Source organism: Podarcis tiliguerta (assembly GCF_965153285.1).
Source record: "Podarcis tiliguerta genome assembly, chromosome: 8".
NCBI classification, from domain to species: Eukaryota; Metazoa; Chordata; class Lepidosauria; order Squamata; family Lacertidae; genus Podarcis; species Podarcis tiliguerta.
In genome coordinates, this window is record NC_139541.1 from 19,452,015 (window position 1) to 19,471,946 (window position 19,932).

A 19,932-nucleotide genomic window follows, 5' to 3' on the forward strand; every position below is an offset into this window, starting at 1 on the left:
TTAAGAGCCTCCTGCTCTGCTGACTAATGTTGGACTCCAACTCTCCTTCTAGGAAATTGCCTGATATGGAGACAGATCTTTGGTTCACCCAGCTCAGCGTTGTCTCCTCTGACTGGCAGTGGCTGAGGCAGGGAATTTTCCCCACTCCAACTAAAGGTGGTCAGGGAGTGAACATGAGACCTTTCGCATGCAGGGCAGGTGCTCTCATAACTAATCTGCTGCCCTTCCCTTAAGACCCAGGCAGACCACTGGCCCCCCTACCCCAGTACTGATTGCACTGACTGGCAGCAGCTGTCCAGGATTCCGGACAGGGAGTCTTTCACACCCTGAACAGACATTGCTGGGCATTGGACATGGGACCTTCTGCGCCCAAAGCCGGTGCTTAATCACAGAGCAACAGCCCTTCCCCAATCACCAAGACAATTCTACCTGGGGGGGGGCACCAATTTTGCCCCCCCCCCTTCCAGGACGATTTCTGAAACCTTGAGCTCAAACAAAGTTCTTTGTTCACACTCTCACCCTCTCCCCAAAATTGGGTGGCTGAGTTTATTCGGGCATTTTTGCACTACTCTGCTTCTGTTACCCCCCACTAAAACAAAAAAACCTCTGGAGCTGAAACTGACGGATGCGGGGGAGAAGAGCGTGCTTCTAACACCCACCCATCCCTCCTGAAACTGACAGCTTGTTTTTCCCAGGAAGAATAAAGGTAGGGGGTGGGGGAGAAAGAGAATTCGCCTTCTTTTTCCAAGACCCTCCTTCCCAACAATTCCTGCCATCCTCTGCCTTCTCCCCAACCCTGCTTTGCTGTGCCTTGGGGACCGCCTGACTGCTCTTTTTTATTTATTTATTTATATACATATAATCAAAATCTGGGCTCGAACTGAGCACGTGGAGAGGCGCTGAGTCCTCCTCCTCCTCCTCCTCCTCCAGCTGCTGCGCTCTCTCTGGTAATGCTCAAAATCTGTAATTTCGGAGAAGGTTTATTTTCGGCCACCAGCTTTGTACGGATCTGCTTTTTTATGTTTAAAGAAGAATAACGGGAGAATAATTTCGCCTTCTTGGAGAAGGGAGGGGAGGGAAGGAGAGAGAGAGAGAGAGAGAGAGAGAGAGAGAGCGCCATGTGGGGCAGGGTGCCATTTTTAGGGTGCCCGGGTGCGCGTTGCCTTTGGCATCGAGGGAAGGCGCCCCTCTGAGCGGAGCGGGGCAAGGCAGGGCAGCCAGGTAGTGCCTGTCCCGGAGTAGCTCTGCATCCCTCTCTCGCTACCCCGGCTCCAACTCCGGGGCGATGGTGGGAGCTGCGCGGCCGCCTTGGCGGCGACTGAGCCACTTGGCGTGAGGAGGACTTGCTCTCTGCCAACTTCCTCCCTGGGCAGGAGAAGGACCAGTCTGTGGATGCTCTCGGGAGGATGGCGACGTTACCCCATCGCAGGATGCGCCGCCGCCGCTGCTGCTGCTGCTGCCGCCCAACCGGGATTTGCCAACTTCTCCTCGTCTGAACGGCGCTGGGGACCTATCTAAAAACACACACACACGTATATAGGAAAAGATGGAATTTTTGATCTGGGTTTTGCCTTCCTTACTCCTGCTCTGCACCCAACAGCACACCTGCACCAGGTAAGAGGAGCAAGCGCACCGTGGGAAGCGACTCCCTTTTCTAGTTAGAATGGGGTTTGTTGCTTTATTATTATTATTTTAAAAAATAGGTATCTAAAGGCAGCGATCCCAGCTATGAGGATGTTTGACTGAGCGCAGGGAAACTTCTCTCTGACGAAGGCTTTGGGCTGCAAGCCCCAGGCGCGCTTAACTCAGGAGGAAGGCGACTGGAGCAGAGCAGGACTCACTCCCGAGGTAGGGTTGCCTAGTGGTTAGCCTGCACGCCTGCCATCCTAAGCGCCTTGGAGGCGCGATCCTGTGCGCGTCAGCCCGGAAGCCGGGCTTTGCTCTCAGGGATGCGCCTGAAGGATCTCCCAGCCTTACGGGGCAAAGTGGGGCTTGCTCCTAGTGCTGAGTATTAGGAGGCGGGGGGGGGGGTTGTTGTTTCTTTTAATGAGAGATCCAGCAAAATTGCTACTCATCCTGGGACAGGGATGCGGAGCAGCTGTGGCTCTACGGGTGTTTGCTGGACCCTGCCGGCCAGCAGCCAGCGTGCCCAACAGCGGTGACCAACATGGGTGACCAATGGGCTCCCCATCCTTGTCCTAGGGTGACCAAGAGAAAGGGCTGGACCACCGGCCTTCTTAGCCCTTAAATAGTTGTGTAAGGAGAGGGGGGTCCTCTCCCCCGCATGCCTCCAGCCCCTGCGCTGAAAATGTCTTTTTTTCTGCGCAACTCTTAAAAAGTTCCTTTACTTCCGACCATCGCTGGGCCTGTCCCCCAAAGTATTCATGGGGGACCGAGGATTCGAGTTAATGTTAGCTCAGGAATCTCTCTTCCCCCTTCCTTGTGCCAGAGAGCTTTCCTATTACAGGCTGCCTTTGGGTATGTGCAGAGTGTTTATTCGATTTCGACGAGCTCGTGCACCATGCGAGCTGGAAAAGGAAAGTACACGGCGCGCAACTCTTTCCCCCGACCCCCCTTGACAAAGGCTCTCAGCCCATCCTATGTAAGTTCAGTAGGAAAGTCGCACTGGGGTTAAAATGGGGGTTCCCTCCCAGTTGGAGGGGCTGGTTGGCTTGCATCACCCTGCCCTGGGGTGCGCTTGGCTTTATTTCCCCGTTCGTAATAAAGCATTGCGCGCAGAAATGAACTGTACGTCTGAAGTGTGCGCAATAAAGGACGGCAATAACGCACTCAGAGATAAACACAGATTGATGTACGTACACACCCCTCATCCCTTTTACCAACGAGGATGAGGACGAGGGGCTTGAACAAGAGAAAGGAGAGGGAGGCAGGGAGGGAGAGACCAGACTTTGCTGAGAGTTCCCCCGCACTGGGAGGCGAGATTCGAACTCGGGAGTCGCCGCTGCAGATCTGTCTGCAAGGCTTTGGAGTTTTGCTCTCAAACGGATGCCCCTCTCGGGTCTTCCCAAGGGCGGCGGATGAAGGTTGCACTGATCACTTGGCAGGGGAGAGGAGGAGGTGGTTTTCTGCAGTAGAAGAGAGACTCATCAAAATATGCCCTACTTGTTAGACAGGAGGGAACCGGGGATCTCCCTAGAGAGTTCATCCAAGGGGTTGGGTATCACTTTAAGGAGCTATGGACCATAGCTTAAAATATATATTCATTTTCTTCCCAAATGTGGGTTGTGCCCTACTGAGAATAGGCTCAGTGGGTTGTATGCAACTTTACTCCTTCTCAGGGTAGACCCTTTGGAATGGCTAGACATAACTTTGTCCCATTCATTTCAGTGTGTCTACTCTGAGTAGGACTTAGTTGAATCCAACCCTTTGCTGAAAGCCCCTTTCGGTTTCTCCATAGCTATCCGAAGTTGAAGTAAGAAACACTCAGTGCATACTCAAAGACAGCCAGAGGTGATCAGATCACATAGGTAGACAGTCTCCCTTCCTCTGCCCTTTTCAAAAGGTGCAGTCCTATATGCAGTATTTCACTCTGAGTAAGTCTGGGGCTTGCTTCTGAGTAAACCTGTGCCAGATGGGACAAGGGAAGCAGTGTTACATTTACACTTCTAATAATAAACTAATGGTCCATATAGCAATTATTATAGTCACATTCGGTTGTGTCCTATATTAGTGCCACTTGGAGCTGATCCACTTGGGTCAATTAATTTCTATGGATCCCATCCTCATTTACATTTGACTACCCTGGGGAGGTGGGGGTGTTCTGGCAAATGTTTTTGCAAACTTAACTCCCTGGACCCTGGGGGCTGGGATATGTTTTGATGTAAACATAATAGCAATACAGTGGTTCCTCGGGTTACATATGTTTCAGGTTACATACGCTTCAGGTTACAGACTCCGTTAACCCAGAAATATTGCTTGAGGTTAAGAACTTTGCTTCAGGATGAGAACAGAAATTGTGCTCCAGCGGCGTGGCAGCAGCAGGAGGCCCCATTAGCTAAAGTGCTGCTTCAGGTTAAGAACAGTTTCAGGTTAAGTACGGACCTCCAGAACGAATTAAGTACTTAACCTGAGGTACCACTGTAATAGCAATGGGGTTAATACTATTTTGAGGTGGGGTGGTGGTGGCTTTTTAGATTGTACTGTGTATTACTTTGAAAAGGGCTAAGCCAGCTGTGTTTGGGGTTCTCAAAGTCTTCCTTCTGAGTGGAGGCCCTGGACTCTGCTCAAAAGTCCTTCCCTGGTGGTGCCAACTGCTAATAATAATTCTGTAGTCAAATCTGTCAACTATTCAGTGGTGCACTTGGGGACCCATTTCTTAATTTTTCAAAATATATATTTGTATGTTGGTAGTACTGCTTTTTGCAACTCACCTTAGGTCAGGCTGCGATCTGGTAGTGGGTCCCAACCCACCAATTCAAAACCAGTGCTTTAGACAACTACAACCTCCAGCTAGGTGCAAGTTCCTTAAAAAGGTTGTGCATTTTTAAATCTGAAAGCAGGGTATGTATATGAGATCAGTTGGATGTGTGTGGCAGTTCAGACTCTTGCTTGACTTCTGGGAAAGGTTATGACGAGGAAGGCCAAAAGGTGTCGAGAAACAAAACGGACCCATTTATGGTGTGTCTGTCCATTAATTGCAGGCAGGTGGGCACATGGGCACATTTGATAGGTGAAAAACTCTCTTGTCTGCAATTGGAGGTGGCATTTCTTCAGATGCTGTTAACTAGGCAACAGCCATGGAGCTTTTCTGGATGTGGATATGGTAGGAGAAAGCAATTTGATAATGCAGTGGAAACTGAGATGGGGAGGGGGGTGTCAGCTCATAATGCAGTGGAAGATTCTTGTAGGGTGTTATTATATTACTAACCTACACCTAGGTCAATCTTGGTATTTCAGGGCTGACAAGATGGGCAGGGAAGAGTCCCCTGGGATATTTGTAATGTTTTCCTTCTTTGTTTTGTTTTGTTTTTTTGCAAGGAGAGAATATTGTTCTAAAAGGAGCATCAGAAATAAAAACAAGGAAGAGTTTTATTGATTCAGAATGTTTTGGATCCTTATGATCCATCTTCATGGAAATTCGGAGAACAGTGGTTCAAAATTCAGATAATAATAACAGTGATGGTCACTGACTTAGATGGCTTCTGGTTCGTCTTGGGGGTCCCTATCTGAAAATCTGTTTTCCCAAGTAATTTTTTGTTTTGTTGACTGAAGCAGGAGAAGAACAGAAATGCAAATTGCTCTGGCTGCACAGATTTAAACCAGCCTATCAAGGTCAAAGTTGACAAACCCCAAAAGACAGCACAGAATGGCAGGCATATATGGAAATACTTGGCATGGCAGCAGGAGATTTGGGAGAAGGATCAAGAAAATGGGTTGACTCCAACAAGGTTCTACTCACAGGAGTCCTATTTAAATTAACAGAACACTGTTAGTCATGTCTCTTCTGGGTCTCCTCTAGGTAGGATTGGCACTGGATACAACGCAACAAGATTAAATACTGTCCACGTTGTATGATGATAAATTGTATTCAAGTCATGTGTTGTCGTCCGCCGCCCCCCCCATTTAATATTAAATAAAAATAAAAGTCAGGCTTAGCCAACAGCCATCTTGCACAAGAGGGTATTGAGTTTCTCTCTCTGCCCCCACCTCACAGCACAAGTTATGAACTGCTGGTTCAGGATGCCGGAGTGGATTACACTGGTAACACAATCACCCTCGCACAGGCGAGAAAGCTTTCATTCTTCAAAAAAGAGGGATGCACAGAGTGACCAAATGCACAGCTAACCCAGTGCTTTTTAATAGCTAGTGTTGAAGGGGAAATTTTAGTGAGAACCACTTCCCCCAGCCCACCACTGCCGTGACAAGCTGCAAGAGCCAAGTTAGGATTTAGCAGTGCAATCCCCTCTGTCTGTACATCATTTAGGAGCATTTAGAAGTCCTGCTGAGTTCAAAGAGACTTACTCTTAGTGTAAGATTGAAGTCTTTAGATTTGGGATTTTGATTCCTGTTAACAAGGAGAGAAACTTTAGGATGCTTTTATTAACCACAGTTAAATGCTACAGGGCTTTCCAAAGGGAGGAACATCTCTCCCCTCAAAGCTTTAAGGGTTGTATGTATCCAACTAAGTCCTACTCAGAAAAGGCCCAGTGAAACTAATAGATCTGTTAGTTATGTCTGTTAGGACTAGCACTGGATGTCACCCTAAGCAGAAACCCTAAAATCACAAGGCTGGAATACAAATTGAGATTCCTGCATTTCAGGGTGTTGGACTAGATGGCCGTTGCATTTCTCTGATTCTATAAATCAAATTAAAACACATACTGGGTTGTAGCCAATTCTAGTCTTACTCAGGGTAGACTAACTTGGGTCCATTAATATGAATGGGTCTACTCTGCGTAGGGCTTACTTGGATACAACCCACTGCCAGCAAAATAATAATAATAATAATAAATCCAGCATCAAACTGCTAAAGCAAAATACTGAACTGTCCAATCTAAAAATTAACAGTCCTGAAATGCCTGAACAAACTGTACCCAGGCAGGCATTGCCAGCCCAATTGTTCCAGAGGACAGGCTCTCAAAAAGCAATTTAAAAGTTCTCGTCAATATTCTTTGGTTATATTAAATAAGTGCTGCCCTGGGAAGATCATGAAATCACCATTCGTCTTTTGACAGCAGTTCATACTGTAGGAGGATATGTCAGGCATGGAAAAAGCCGTACTTTCCCACACTCTGGCTGCTTAACTCTGGCATGCTCTGGTCCATGGGGTCATGAAGAGTCGGGCACGACTAAATGACTAAACAACATAGAGGCCAAACAAGCAGGGAAGGGAAGGGAGATGATGGGATGATAACGTCATAAAACAAGTAGAGTTTGAAGTTATTGGAATTAAAGAATGTAGTGGATATATATTATTGTGGGAGAGATAAACATTGTGAATTTGGAGGTTTATTTTGTAGTGGGAACACCTTCTGATCTGATTGATTTGTTGAGCTTAATCAGTGCATCAAACAGAAGGATTTCGTTTAATTATATATCAGCAATGATATCGTTGATGACATATTACTTGAAATTAACAATAGGTTGTATCTGGTGCTAGTTATATTTAGAGCAGAACTACTGAAGTTAACAGACATGTCTAATTTGGGTCCATTGATTTCAGTGGGCCCACTCTGAACAGAACTCAGTTAATTCAAGCCTAAGTATCAATTATTAGTATCTCATTTATAGAATCGTAGAGTTGGAAGGGACCCTGAGGGCCATCTAGTCCAACCCCCTGCAATGCAGGAATCTTTTGCCCAAAGTGAGGCTCAAACCCATGACCCTGAGCTTAACAGTCTCATGCTCTAGCGACTGAGTTAGCCCAACAATTATGTACGTATTCAAAATCAATTCATGGCAAAATAAAATGTTATTGTAAACCCAAAGCACGAGTCGGGGTCAAGATCTTCATACCCGGGGCAAAATGTAGCCCCCTAGGCCTCTCCCTCTGGTCCTTGGTATTCTCCCTAGGCCATAGCCCTCACTGACCTGGCTTCACACACTCCTTGATTATATTTGCCGGGCTGGGACTCAGATAATGCTTCTTGATTGCCTAGATGGAAGGCAGAAATGTGTGAGCATGTGCAGAGAGAAGCCGATGGTGCAAAAGGAGCATTTAATCTGTTGCCCTGCCCACTTTTGCCTGTGACCCCGCCCACCGCTGGCGAATGGCCCTCAGAACGTTTCTCAAAAAGCTACGTAGTCTGGAAAGCTTTTCCTTCCCCACCCGCACCTAAAGCTGTGCATAGCCTGGTACTTTCATCACTTTCGCCTCCCCTCTGAATCAGCTCAGGAACTTCACTCATCTCCTGAGACCCTTCCTGCGGGTGGAAATTCAGTTGGTGGGGCCAGCGGGGACTTATTCATTGTGGAATGCTCTCCCCACTGAGATCCACCTGGTGTCTTCACTGACCTCTTTTCACTTTCAGGTAGAAGCAGCAGTTTTTAATGGACTGCAGTGATGGTGTTGGCTGTCTGTTATGCTGCTGAAGCATTTAGGACTGCTTTGCAGATTTTCATAAACTGCATGCATTTTTACTATAGTATATGTGTGTGTATGTTTAGCCTATAAGTGAGGGACGCGGGTGGCACTGTGGGTTAAACCACAGAGCCTAGGACTTGCTGATCAGAAGGTTGGTGGTTCGAATCCCTGCAATGGGGTGAGCTCCTGTTGCTCGGTCCCTGCTCCTGCCAATCTTGCAGTTCGAAAGCACCTCAAAGTGCAAGTAGATAAATAGGTACCACTCCGGCGGGAACGTAAATGGCGTTTCCGTGCGCTGCTCTGGTTCTCCAGAAGCAGCTTAGTCATGCTGGCCACATGACCCAGAAGCTGTACGCCGGCTCCCTCGGCCAATAAAGCAAGATGAGCACCGCAACCCCAAAGTTGGTCACGACTGGACCTAATGGTCAGGGGTCCCTTTACATTTACCTTTAGAGATAAGTGAGGATGGGGACACTTTTCATACCAAGATCACCTCTGCACCAGGGTTGGGTGAATCTGTCAATATATCTCAGTTTCTCATTCTTCCCCTGTCATTTTCCACATTTCTGCAGCAATCTGTGATTTTTTAATTAAAAAAAATCATGAAAACTCCTTACCCATTTTAGTGTAATCTTGTCCTAATAACCACATTTTTCTATGCAGTTATGATTTACTCTTTTTTACAAGCAAATCTCAATGCATTGTATATTACTGACATTAAATTTTTGCTTTAACATTGTATGTATTTTTGGAAATATTGTTCGTGCATACCGCAAAATTCAGAGAAGTGTGAATTTCAACAAGAGTATTTCAGTTCATGTATTGGTTTTAGAAATGTGAATTAGTTTCTAACTGGAATGCAAATGAAAGCAAATTTGACGTCTCCCCCTCCCCATCCCTTTGGGGTTCTAGTAAACCACCTATACTCTGCTCTTGTGTGAATTAAAACAACAGTGACTTTCTCCTGGGAGATCAGGATGATAAGTAAAATATAGACCCATTCCCACATATTAGTTTCAGACGTCTCTCATTAAAATTCAAACAAAATTGAGTTTCTCCTCCACTCCTAATCTGTGCTATTATGCATTCCTGAAGACCCACTTCTGTTAGACGCCAAGAGAGTGTTTGTGTTGTTTTGCTTCAAGACAGTCTCGAACAAAACACACTTTGTCCCACTATGTGTTACCAACAGCAGTTGCAAAAATGTGCAAAGCAGCAAACAGCGCAGTGCATGGTGTGCTTTTCCAGTGCTCTCCTCGTGTCTGCATTTGCCAACATGTGCACTTGAGATGCTTTGCATCCAACCATCCACCCACTCACCTTCCTTAAGCTTCTGGAGACCCAGGGGGAGGGAGATGAACCTCGAAGAACGACGACGCTAGCAAATTGCACAAATGAAATTTTTGGAAGAATCTCCCAAGTGGAAAAAAAAAATCAAGGACTGTGGTCTGTTGGGGACAGATGTGGGAAAGGAGGGACACTCAGAGTAAAGTCTGCTTTTTTAACAGCAGCCTTATCTGCAGCCATGAGAAATTTAGGAAGTTGTCTTATGCTAGGGTAGGCTATTGGTCCATCTAGCCCAGTATTCCTTTATTTATGGAATTTATAATCTGCTATTCATCCTGAAGGAGCCCAGAGCAACAAACCAATCCACAATCTAAAAACAAAAAACATTATAAAGCAGTTAAAGCATTCTGCAAACAATTAGAGTAAAAGAACCTTCTAAGAGCACATACAGTTTAAAACATTACTCCATCCAGTGATCTCGAGTTTGCCAGGAACAGTATCCTTCAACCACAAATGCCTGGGTAAAAAGGAATGTGTTCACATTCCTCCTGAATGTTAATAATGATGGAGACAGGTGCACCTCATTAGGGAGGGCATTCCACAAACAGGGAGCCACCACTGAAAAGGCCTTGCTATGGGTAACTGCCATGGGCAGCACCTGGCTGCAGCACCACCAGCAAGGCCTCAGCTGCCAGTCATTATGTTCAAGACAGTTGGCACTGTCTACTCTTGACTAGCAGTTTTTCTCAAGAGATCAGACAGAGATCTCTGCCACCCTCTGCTCCCTGTTTTATTTGTTTTAACTGGAGATAGTTTGCACCTAGGGTCTTCTTTGTGCCAATCATGTTCTTTATCATGGGATAGAGCCCTTGTTCAGTTCTCAGAACAAACATCAATGTGGTGGGGGGGGGGGACATTTTAGCAGTAAACTAGGTTTTCCCAGGAAAGGTGGTGGGGACCCCCCCCCCAAAAAAAACCATGCTCAGACCTGTGCCTACAGATCATGGACCTGTGCAGGTGAGCCCTTAAAGGCAAATCTACCTAATTCACAATTTCTGAAACAATACACAAACCAAAATAGCCATCCTTCGAAACTCACACTTCTCCTAATTTTGCAATGTCGCTCTACAGTCTTGTAATGTGCAGAAAAATGTGTGTACTAGGGTAAAGAGTGCAAAAAATGCATATACCAATGAGAGTACATTATACTAGGGGAAACTGCTTTGCAAAAATATGCAATTAGGCAAAATTGCAGACAAACGTGCACATTTCATTCTGAAATGCTGATGTCTGAGAATATATATATTTTTATCCCAAATGTGGAGGACATGAAGACTGGAAAAAAACTGAGAAATTGAAACTGGCAGATTTCCTAGGTGGATTGAACTTTTGTGGGCTGGAGTCAATGTCCTCAAGTGCAAACTTGTCGCAGGCATCTGGAAAATGCTGGTGTGCCGTAAGAAATTTGTTAGTCCTTCAGGTGGTAGGACAGGCCAGTTTTTTGTTTTGGCAAGCTTATTCATGCCAAATCGTCTTCCAAGCGGGAATTGCTTTTCCTCTTTTAATAGTACAGGAACACCATAACATTATAGTTTACATCGCAAAAAGAAAGAAAGAAAATAAATCCAATTAAAACTTTAAGCTTATGCTTTCCTTTTTAATGCTGTCTTAAAAGCCAGCTACCCAGCTGAGCTATGTTGAAAACGCAGCTTCAGTGTCCTATACAAATGCAGTCAAACTGCATTTACAGAATCCTTCAGAGAAACCACATTTTCTGCAGTTCGTCAGATGTAAGCCCTGTAGCCTGTAGAATCTGGGGAAAGATCTTTCAAACTTGGGCATTGTCCAGCTGAAAGCTAATAAACAAAAGGTGGCTTTGGAAAGCTACCTGCAGGGCAGAGCTTCTGCTTATTCCAGTATTCTGTTGTTTCTGTATTTTTATATCTTTCATCTCAAAGCCACCCGAGAAATATTTATATTTGAAGGGCAGCATATGAATTCTTAAAATAACTAAATAATGTACAAATGCATTCTTTCTTAAAATTAATTTTTATTAAATTTTCAGTTTCACATCTTAAAATAAACATTAACATACTGTTAGATATCCAGTGACTTCCCTCCTCTTTCCTTGGTTCATTTTAGTTATCTTTCATTCCTGCATATTTTGCTATAACCATTTTAGCCAGTTCTCCACTTTTATATCACTCGAACATTAATTACACCATTGATTTTATCTTAAGCTGCCAAGCGTTTTCAGCTGTGTACAGTTACAGTGGTACCTTGGGTTACAGGCGCTTCAGGTTACATATGCTTCAGGTTACAGACTCCGCTAACCCAGAAATAGTACCTCGGGTTAAGAACTTTGCTTCAGGATGAGAACAGAAATCGTGCTCCGTCAGCATAGCAGCAGCAGGAGGCCCCATTAGCTAAAGTGGTGCTTCAGGTTAAGAACAGTTTCAGGTTAAGAACAGACCTCCGGAACGAATTAAGTACTTAACCCGAGGTACCACTGTATTTTCCATATACTCAGGAAATATTTTCCACTCCTCTTTGAATATATGTTCTTACTGCTCTCTTATATGTCTTATATGTTAGACCTGCAAGCTTTGCATATTCTACCATCTTAAGATGCCGGTCCTCTTTGCCTGGGACCTCCCTCACTTTCCATTTTGAGGCTAACAAAACTCAGGTGGCTATTGTTGCATAAATAAATAAATTTTGTTGACACTTAGGATTTCAGTCTGGATTATTCCCAACAAAAAGGACTCTGGGAAAGTTATTTTAAACATTTTTTTTTCAACTCATTTCCCAATATTCTTTTACCTTTTTACATGTCCACCACATATGAAAAAAATGTTCCCTTCAATTCTTTATATTTCCAACACATATCTGATTCTGCTTTATACATCTTAGCCAACTCTGGGTCAAATACTATCTGTGAATCATTTTCATATATTTCTCTTTCAGTGAGTAACATGCAGTAAATTTCAAATCATTCTTCCAAAGTTTCCCCCAGAGGTTTAAATCTATGTTGTGTCCTGTATCCATTACCCAGTGTGTCACTGAAGCTTTGACTAACTTGTCTTTTGTTTCCCATTCTAATAAGAGGTTATACATCTTGGACAATAACTTATTCTTATTCTGTAATAATTGTCTTTCAAATTGTGAGCTTTGGTCCAGGAACCCATTTTTTAAATCTAACTTAAACATATCATATAACTGATGATACTGTAACCAGTGTCGGAAACTTGGCTACTTACATCTTGCATTGGTTTCAGTCTGGGTTCCCTCCCTGTAAGGTCCAACAGTTCCCTATAGGTCGCCCATTGTCTGTCCATATTAACTCTTTTAATTGTAATTGCTTAAATGGGGGATAGTCATAAAGGTGTTTTTCTTTCCAGCAAGTAGCCAGTGTGGTGTAGTGGTTAAGAGCGGTAGTCTCGTAATCTGGGGAACCGGGTTCGCGTCTCCGCTCCTCCACATGCAGCTGCTGGGTGACCTTGGGCTAGTTACACTTCTTTGAAGTCTCTCAGCCCCACTCACCTCACAGAGTGTTTGTTGTGGGGGAGGAAGGGAAAGGAGATTGTTAGCCGCTTTGAGACTCCTGAAGGGGAGTGAAAGGCGGGATATCAAATCCAAAACTCTTCTCTTCCTCTTCTCTTATATTTCTCCCAAACTCTATACAAATTTGTTGTTGTTGGTTAGTCGTATCCGACTCTTCGTGACCCCATGGACCAGAGCACGCCAGGCACTCCTGTCTTCCACTGCCTCCCACAGTTTGGTCAAACTCATGCTGGTAGCTTCGAGAACACTATCCCGCCATCTCGTCCTCTGTCGTCCCCTTCTCCTTGTGCCCTCAATCTTTCCCAACATCAGGGTCTTTTCCAGGGAGTCTTCTCTTCTCATGAGGTGGCCAAAGTATTGGAGCCTCAGCTTCAGGATCTGTCCTTCCAGTGAGCACTCAGGGCTGATTTCCTTAAGAATGTAGAGGATTGATCTTCTTGCAGTCCATGGGACTCTCAAGAGTCTCCTCCAGCACCATAATTCAAAAGCATCAATACTTCCTAATAATGTGGTCTGTAAAACTCTTATAAACTTTAGCTTTCCCATACCAAAGGCATGCCAGCCAAATTTTATATGTTGGCCTTCCAAATGTCTGCATTTTCCAATACGATCCATTCCTTTAGTCAACGCAAGCAAGCTTCCCTGTAATACAATTGAAAGTCTGACAGGGCAAAGCCTCTTTCTTTTACGTCTATCAGAATGAAACCAACAAGCACCCCAGTACTGGCCATCCCACTTGTGTATCTCTCGATTGCACTTGAATCCTGGTGCATGGGGTGGAGCGGGGTGGTAGTGGAGATGCACCTTGTATATGGTGCACGTGCTTATAAATACACATGCACTGTATCCTGCAAATCCTCCTATTTCCAATGCTCCAGCTTAGAGGGTTAAATTCTGAGTAGTCGCTATGATAAATTACAGTATTTTCCCTAGTGTGTCTTTAAACTAAAGAACCGACACCCTTTTTGCTTTTAACTCGACACAGGACAGGCTATTTTAGGGGAAATTAATGCAGTGTTACCCACAGGGAATAAATGTGTAAGCGTTTGTGTGTGTGTGTGACAATGAGGGCACTGCAAGACTCCAAGTACACAAGGAATAAGACAGCCATGTGGGTCATTGGGGGAGGGAATGGAAAATGGAACAGAGGGTTCTTTTATTTTTGTGTGACAAATTCACTTATCCTTTGTTTAGGTGGTGTGATACTGAGCATTCAGCCCTCTAAACCCCTCCAGCAAACCATGGTATTTCATTCTTTAATTAAAAATAGAAACATAATCTCTTATATTTTGTTTGTAGGAAGAATCTGTATTTTTAAAAGAAGAATTGAAGCATGTCTATTTGCAGATAATTTGTCACGTACTTCGTGCAATCTTTTAACCTAAGAGAAGAAAAGCTTTTAAAATGTAGACGCTATATAGATCTAAAGAGTGCACTATGTGGTGTTGCTTAAAGCTAGCAGGGAAAAGGAAATCTGGTGGGTTTTTTGTTCTTGTTTTTTTTGCATGTTTGCAAGGTTGCTGTGAATTAAGCCTAATGCTTTTTCAATTACATTTCAAAATATAGAACATATTTAGAGTGAGCATCACTTAGAGTCAGGAATGGCAGATGGAAAGGGTACGTGAATTGCTCTGGATTATCCCAGAGGCCAATGCAAGAGAGAATTCATGCGGTGACCCCAGAATGACTGAGAGGCTGTCCTAAAGAGGTGTGCTTTAATGGTGGTGGAAATAGCACCAGGCCCTGCTTTGAGATGCTGACCTGTGGCAAACTGGTCCCAGGTAAGGAGAAGCAGGACGTTCTTCAGGATTTCCAAAGAGGCAGTAGTGTTAGTCTTCCACAGAAAAAGCAAAGGCCCAGTTCAGGCCATCCTATCTCACCTTAATGAACTGATATGACCTCTTCCTTAGGTGCTTTGCCTTTGCAGTGCCTCTTCCCTCTTCCCTTCTTAGCACACTCTGGTAAGCCAGGAAGCCTTAAATGAACCATTGTTTTCAGGGCTGTCTTAAGCATATGCAGCGTCGGGTGCAAAGATCCGCCCGGCGCCCCCACCCCCAGTTTGCCCAGTCCCAGGTGTGCAGGAGGGCCAGCCACCTCAGCGTCTCGCTGGCTCAGTCGCCCCCCAAACTCGCGGCGCAGAGCCACCCGCAGAAGAGTCTGCTGCAGCACTCCGACCGACGGGCAGGCTCTTCCCTGGACTCAACTCTCGAGCCCTGGACTCTCGGCCTGGCGCCCCTGAGAGCTGGGCACACGGGTGCCCCGCACCCCTAGTGCCTATGTGTAAGATGGCCCTGATTGTTTTTCCAGTTATATTCAAACAGGGAAACAATGGTTAGTTACACAGTATGGATGTCCTTTTAAAATGTGGCTCTTTTGGGGGCGGGGGGAGTTGTTGGGTTGTTGATTACACACACACACACACACACACACAGTGGTACCTCGGGTTACAGACGCTTCAGGTTACAGACGCTTCAGGTTACAGACTCCGCTAACCCAGAAATACTACTCCAGGTTAAGAACTTTGCTTCAGGATGAGAACAGAAATCGTGCTCCGCCGGCGCGGCAGCAGCAGGAGGCCCCATTAGCTAAAGTGGTGCTTCAGGTTAAGAGCAGTTTCAGGTTAAGAACATACCTCCAGAACGAATTAAGTTCTTAACCCGAGGTACCACTGTACAGTCATACCTCATGTTGCGTCCGCTTTGTGTTGCGTCTTTTTGCGTTACGTCCCTCGGCAACCTGGAAGTACCGGAACGGGTTACTTCTGGGTTTTGCCGCTCGCGCCTGCGCAAAGCACCAAAACATGTCGCGGTCCTGTGCAGACGAGCTTCGAGTTGCTGGCATTTCACGTTATGGATGGGCCTCCGGAACGGATCCTGTCCATAACACAAGGTACCACAGTATTGTGGTTTTTGTGTTGATCTTTTCTGTGAACCACCCTGAGACCTCTGGTTATAGGGTGGTATATAAATCCAACAAATATTATAACAACAACAACAACATGGATTTGTTTTAAATTTGGTAACCATCATTTCAGGATTTTGACATGATGGGAAATGATGATTAACCAAAACTTAAGGAATTATTTATGATGTCCCCAGAAAGGGATAGACACAAACACACTGACATCCAAACCAGGAGAAATACTCTTTCACCGTAATTATTATACATACTGAAACTGGCAGATCCTTCCATCCCTAGGTGGGGGGAGAAGTTCTCTGTATTTTGCAGTGAGTGGGCATTTGCTGAGCACAGCCTCACCCTGCTAAGATCCTCTGCTGAGCTACAAAAACATCTCCAATAAAGGCATGTGACATTTATAGGAACTTGTAGTTGGGTGTGTCAAACTCTCTTAACGCCTCCCAAGAAATGCTAATTTTGTAGTCAATCCTTATCAGCCATTCCTCATCACCCAGCATATTTATCAGCCCCCATTAAATGGTGCAGAGAAATAGAAGGAGCATTTTGGCTTACTGGGATCTTGTTTCACTAACTGACATAGTTCCCTGCCCGCCCCTACCAACAGAATAAATTATGTAGAGCAGAATAAATTTTGCAAGACAAAATTATGCAAATGAGCTTAATTTATAGAGATCTTAGGTTTTCTTATGGTATTGCTTTTGAGTTGCCTTGGCATAGATCTGTTTATTTGTGCTGTTATATTTTTTACTCGTGGAGTATGTGCATTCTTGCTACAAGGGCATCACATTGATACAGAATTCTTTCAGAAACTTAAACTAATGAGGATGTGGGTGCTAAAAACCTAGGCAGTGGCCTGAGGAAACACGGAGTGATGCTTTTTTGAAACCTACACACCTCAAGGAGCTAGTCTATCACATCTGTAAGCCACCCATGAGGCAAGGTGAGGCTACTGCCTCAGGCAACAGGATGCAGAGGCGCAGCAGATCCAGCCTCCAAGGAATGAATCTCCCCGCAGTGGATACAACAAATGTGGAGGCCAGATCTGCTGCCTCCTTGGCATCCCCCACACAATGCCACCTTCACAGCGGCCCCTTGGCAAATAGGAGGCCTTGCTGGTCTCCTCCCATCCTTATTCCTGATGTAGAGCTTCACTCACTCCTTTCCTGGTGCGGAGATGTGCCATTTTGTAGTTTGCCTCAGGTGCCAAAATGTCTTGCGCCGGCCCTGCTGTATGGCAGCGGAAGTTCCAGGAAGGCATGGTCAGTTGAGAATTGTATCCATTCCTGATTAAAAAGTGGCATTGGGGTTATTTGTGCTGATGAGTCAAAATAAAGTGGTACCTCGGGTTAAGTACTTAATTCGTTCTGGAGGTCTGCACTTAACCTGAAACTGTTCTTAACCTGAAGCACCACTTTAGCTAATGGGGCCTCCTGCTGCTGCCACACCGCTGGAGCACGATTTCTGTTCTCATCCTGAAGCAAAGTTCTTAACCTGAAGCACTATTTCTGGGTTAGCGGAGTCTGTTACCTGAAGCATATGTAACCTGAAGCGTATGTAACCCGAGGTACCACTGTACATTAAAAAAAACACCAAACACCTGGAAACAGGTGGATGGGAAAACTTAAAAACATTAAAATTGGGGGATTTACATTTAAAATCTCTCGTGGTAAGGAAGTTAACCAGCTTTAGTTGATTCAGCAACTTTGTTCAATGCTTAGAGAGGAAAGGTGTGGTATAAGAAAAGGTTATTCATTTGTTTATTTTTTTTAAATGAGAGTTTGACAGCAGCACTTAATGAATGGGGGACAAAATGTTGCTCAATCTCCAGCCTGCACCGCTAGAGAAACAGAGACCAACGTTGACAGCAAATCCTTGAAGTAATTTGATGAAATGTCCCTCCCTGGTCCTACAGTTCCTAAGGAACCATTACTTTTTGTTAGTTAGATTGGTGGCTGTTCCGTCAGATGGTTAGGAGATAGTTTCCTGAAAGGTGGGAATCTCTCCCTGTTTTTAAATGAGATGCCCTACAGAGCTTGGGGAAAGATGCTCTCCCTTGTGAAAAGGAAGAGACGGGGAGGTGATGGTGGTGAGTGAAGAAACCATAGTTTGGGATGGAGAGGGATGCATGGGCATAGTCAAGGGGTGGCAGGTGGGGGCAGCTTCCCCCCTGCCCCAGATCCACAAATATTATTGAAAAGCGTTGAAAGTACTCCATTATCTGAGGTTCTGCCCCAGCAGAAGCCTGCCCCCTGCAATGTCCTATTTACGGGGTATATTTACCCGTGATTTTCCAAGAAAAGCTCAACAGATGACAGCCTGGCCAGAACGGTTTTCCTTTTATACCTTCTGGGCTTGATGAGGCAGGTGACCCTCACCTGTCCTGAGCCTGTGCCAGATGAGGAATCACACACCTCCTCCCAGAGCTAGCAAGCCCTACCTAGGCTGTGGGTCCCTGCTTTCCTTACCACAAAACTGACAGCTGTAAGTTCTGGAATCCTGAGGTCAGAGATGGTGGTGGCCTGGCCAAGACAACGGCTCAACAACTTTGGCTGCTCCCCCCGCCACACACAACAAAAAACCTGGCTATGTCCATGGAGGGATGTACATTGTTGTGAGTTTTTAGGAGATCACTCTTCCCTTCTGAGAGCTACAGTTCTCGGGGGGTTTAACAATCCATCCCTCATCCCAGAGATTTCTGGGAATGATAGCACTGTGAGGGGAATAAAGGTAAAGGGACCCCTGACCATTAGGTCCAGTCATGACCGACTCTGGGGTTGCGGCGCTCATCTCGCTTTATTGGCCGAGGGAGCTGGCGTACAGCTTCTGAGTCATGTGGCCAGCATGACTAAGCCGCTTCTGGCGAACCAGAGCAGCGCACAGAAACACCATTTACCTTCCCGCCGGAGCGGTACCTATTTATCTACTTGCACTTTGACGTGCTTTCGAACTGCTAGGTTGGCAGCAGCAGGGACCGAGCAACGGGAGCTCACCCCGTTGAGGGGATTCAAACTGACGACCTTCTGATCAGCAAGTCCTAGGCTCTGTGGTTTAACCCACAGCGCCACCTGCAACCCTCGTGAGGGGAATAGAGGTCTCCTAACATCTCTCAGCACCTTTAACAAACTATAGTTCCCATGATTCTTTGGAGGAAGCCATGACTGTGTAAAGGGGTGTTTTCTGGTTTAAATGCCTAGTGCAGATGGAGCCTCTGCCAGTCAGTGTAAACAACACTGAGCGAGATGGACCAATGGTCTGACTTGCTGTAAAGCAGCTTCCCATGTTTCTGATTTCTCTTGTGCTGTCTCTATAAAAACCTACATTTTAACGAATGACACAGAGGTTAGTAACCAACGGGGCATGACTTGCTGAACCTTTGAATACAAGGGAAACATGTCAGAAAGAAATGCAAGGGTTGGATCTTGTTCTTCTTTCCCCTCTTTCCTCCCCCACCCCACCCCACATCCAGTGATGCCATTGCTAATGACAGCTCCTCACACAGTGGCTTTTATTAAACTCTGATGCGGTGACTGAATGCAGGGATGAATCACTCATCTTGGGATACATTTTCAATTCAGACATGCAGTATGCACTTGCCAAAGGGAGTGGGAATGCAGAAGCAGACGGCTTTGTTTGGCTTTTTTTCTTGTTATTGTTCTTTTAAAAAAAAACAAAAGCATTGTTTCATATACAGTGGTACCTCTGGTTAAGAACTTAATTCGTTCCGGAGGTCTGTTCTTAACCTGAAACTGTTCTTAACCTGAGGTACCACTTTAGCTGATGGGGCCTCTCGCTGCCATTGTGCCGCCGCCACACAATTTCTGTTCTCATCCTGAGGTAAAGTTCTTAACCTGAGGTACTACTTCCGGGTTAGCAGAGTTTGTAACCTGAAGGGTTTGTAACCCGAGGTACCACTGTAGTGCAGTTGTGGGGAGACTCAAGCCCATGGGCCCTCCATGCAGCCTTCCAGACCCCTACATCAGGCCCACAAGTCTGTAAACCCCAGTTGCTGTTGTGCTCGGATCCTGTTTCTGGGCTTCCCACAGTCATCTGGTTGGCTTCTGTGAGAGCAGGATGTTGGACTGTATGGGCCATTGTGGGCCTGATGTAGCAGGACTCTT

The 19,932-nt window shown here is 45.5% G+C and overlaps 1 protein-coding gene across 1 annotated transcript in view; it reads left to right on the forward strand.

The window, feature by feature from the left end:
• The first annotated feature begins 462 nt into the window (after positions 1–462).
• The window catches only part of GABRD (gamma-aminobutyric acid type A receptor subunit delta), a 32,253-nt gene continuing 12,783 nt past the window's right edge, over positions 463–19,932 (forward strand). Inside the window, exon 1 of the mRNA XM_083454097.1 lies at positions 463–1,614. Coding sequence (XP_083310223.1) covers positions 1,547–1,614 — 68 coding nt within the window. The 5' untranslated portion in view covers positions 463–1,546. The remainder of the gene's footprint in view (positions 1,615–19,932) is intronic.